The sequence below is a fragment of the Malurus melanocephalus genome, unplaced genomic scaffold (genome assembly GCF_030028575.1).
Source record: "Malurus melanocephalus ecotype Western Australia unplaced genomic scaffold, MMel_1.1 scaffold_5824, whole genome shotgun sequence".
Lineage (NCBI taxonomy): Eukaryota > Metazoa > Chordata > Aves > Passeriformes > Maluridae > Malurus > Malurus melanocephalus.
Window position 1 is genome coordinate 1 of NW_026629055.1, and position 1,749 is coordinate 1,749.

The 1,749-nt window shown below is 51.4% G+C and overlaps 1 protein-coding gene across 1 annotated transcript; it reads right to left on the bottom strand.

Moving 5' to 3' along the window:
• Window positions 1-21: 21 nt before the first annotated feature.
• Window positions 22-1,731, bottom strand: LOC130588512 (hsp90 co-chaperone Cdc37-like). Its single transcript, XM_057389428.1, has 4 exons — window positions 1,444-1,731; window positions 1,246-1,351; window positions 860-975; window positions 22-429 (listed from the first exon to the last, which is right to left on the bottom strand). The coding sequence occupies exons 1-4, from the start codon at window positions 1,708-1,710 to the stop codon at window positions 22-24; spliced, it is 897 nt and encodes a 298-aa protein (XP_057245411.1). The 5' UTR covers window positions 1,711-1,731.
• Window positions 1,732-1,749: the final 18 nt, after the last annotated feature.

Here is a 1,749-nt window from a genome sequence, read left to right on the forward strand (position 1 = left end):
ATCCCAAATCCACCCCTGGGATCACCCAGCTCTGTCTCCTCCCGTCCTGGAGAGAAGGGGAGGATTTGGGGGTAAAAAAGGGGGAATTGGGGCTGAGTTGTGCCTCCAGGGGGGTCCTGCACCCCCATTTCCACTCCCTGAAGCCCCAATTGCAACCCCAAACCCCAATCCCACCCCAACCCTTCCCCTCCCCTCTGCCACAACCTCCTGGACAAACTCCAATAAAAATTTTGAGGTTGAATCTGTGGAAATCGGGCTCTGCTCGGCCTTGGGAGGGATTTTGGGGTGTCCAGGTGGGATTTTTACCTTGATTTTGGTGAAAAACTGCCGGAAGCAGGCCCTGGGATCCACCTTGAGGCTCTTGGCCAGCTCCAGGATGAACTGCATGACGATGGTCTGGTGAGCCACCTGCTCCATCAGCGCGTGTTTCTGTGGGGAAAACGGGGTGAAAATCCCAAAATTCCCCAATTTCCCTGCTCAGCTCAAACCCCTTTTCAGTGTAAAAATAATGATTTGGAGGAAGGAATCCCCGGATCGATGCGTTGGGGCCAATGGGGTGAGACTCAGCAGGACTGGATTGTCTTAAAGATCTTTCTGAACCCAAATTATTCCCAAATTTCCMAATTTTGTGGCTCCTCATCCCAGGAAAACCCTGGAGCTGCAGGAATGGGGGGTCTGGGGGTGAACCCCTCTCCTCAAGGAATGTGTGGGTGCCATTATGGGATGATTTTAAAGATCTTTTCCTATTTTATCAACCCTCTAATTCCCCAATTCCCTCCCTTTTTAACAGGAAAAGGTGAGGACAAAGCAATTCCAGCCTGGAGAATGAAATTTCCCCCGATTTCTCCCCAATTTTCACCTCCTCCACCTCCAGGTCGATGCACCAGATGACCAGGTAGTTGGCTGTCTCCTCACACACCAGGTGAGGGTTATCTGAGAGGTATTTCTGGCTGTCATCCCAACGCCTCAGCATTCCTGAAAAAAAAAAGGGAGGATTTTCATTCCTTCATTGAGGATTGTGCTCCAAATCCCACTGGGAAAATGCTGGGGAGAAAAGGGATTAATAAAGGTTTAATAAAAATCCCTCTAAATTGTGCTTCTACAGGAAAAAAATGGGAAAAACGCATAAAATCCTCGATTTTCCAGCACAGTGAGGGAATTCCCAGCTGCTCCCAACACCCAGGAGGGGTTCCCAAAGTTGGAAAACCCTAAAAAGGTGCCCCCAAACCCCCCTCAAACACTCACCAAAATGTTTAATCTGCTTCTCGTATCGCTCCACAAAAGTTTTGTGTTTCTTTTCCTTCTGCTCTTCCGTCTCCTCCTTTTCCTCGGGTTTCACGTTGAAAACGCTCTGGGGAAGGGCAGGAAAACGTGGAATATTTTTTGGGGGGATCCTCAGGGAATGTGAGGGGGGCACAGAGGAGGGGTTTGCCCCACACCCACCTTGCTGAAGCCGTCCTTGCTGAGCGTGTCCACGTTCCAGGGCATGTTCTTCTCCTTCTTCCGCAGCTCCTCCAGTTTGTTCTCCCAACTTTTCTCCTCGTTTTTCAGCTGCTGAGCCTCGGCCTGGAGCTTCTCCAGCTCCCCTTTGCCGCTCTCCGGCTCGGCCAATTCCAGCTCCTTCATTTTCTTCTGGCACTCGGCGAGTTTCCGTTTGCACTCGCGGCAGCCTTTATCCAGCTCCTCCTTCTCCTTCTGGAACTGCTCCATGCGCTCCACGCGGGCCTGAGGGAGGGGAAACAACGGGAG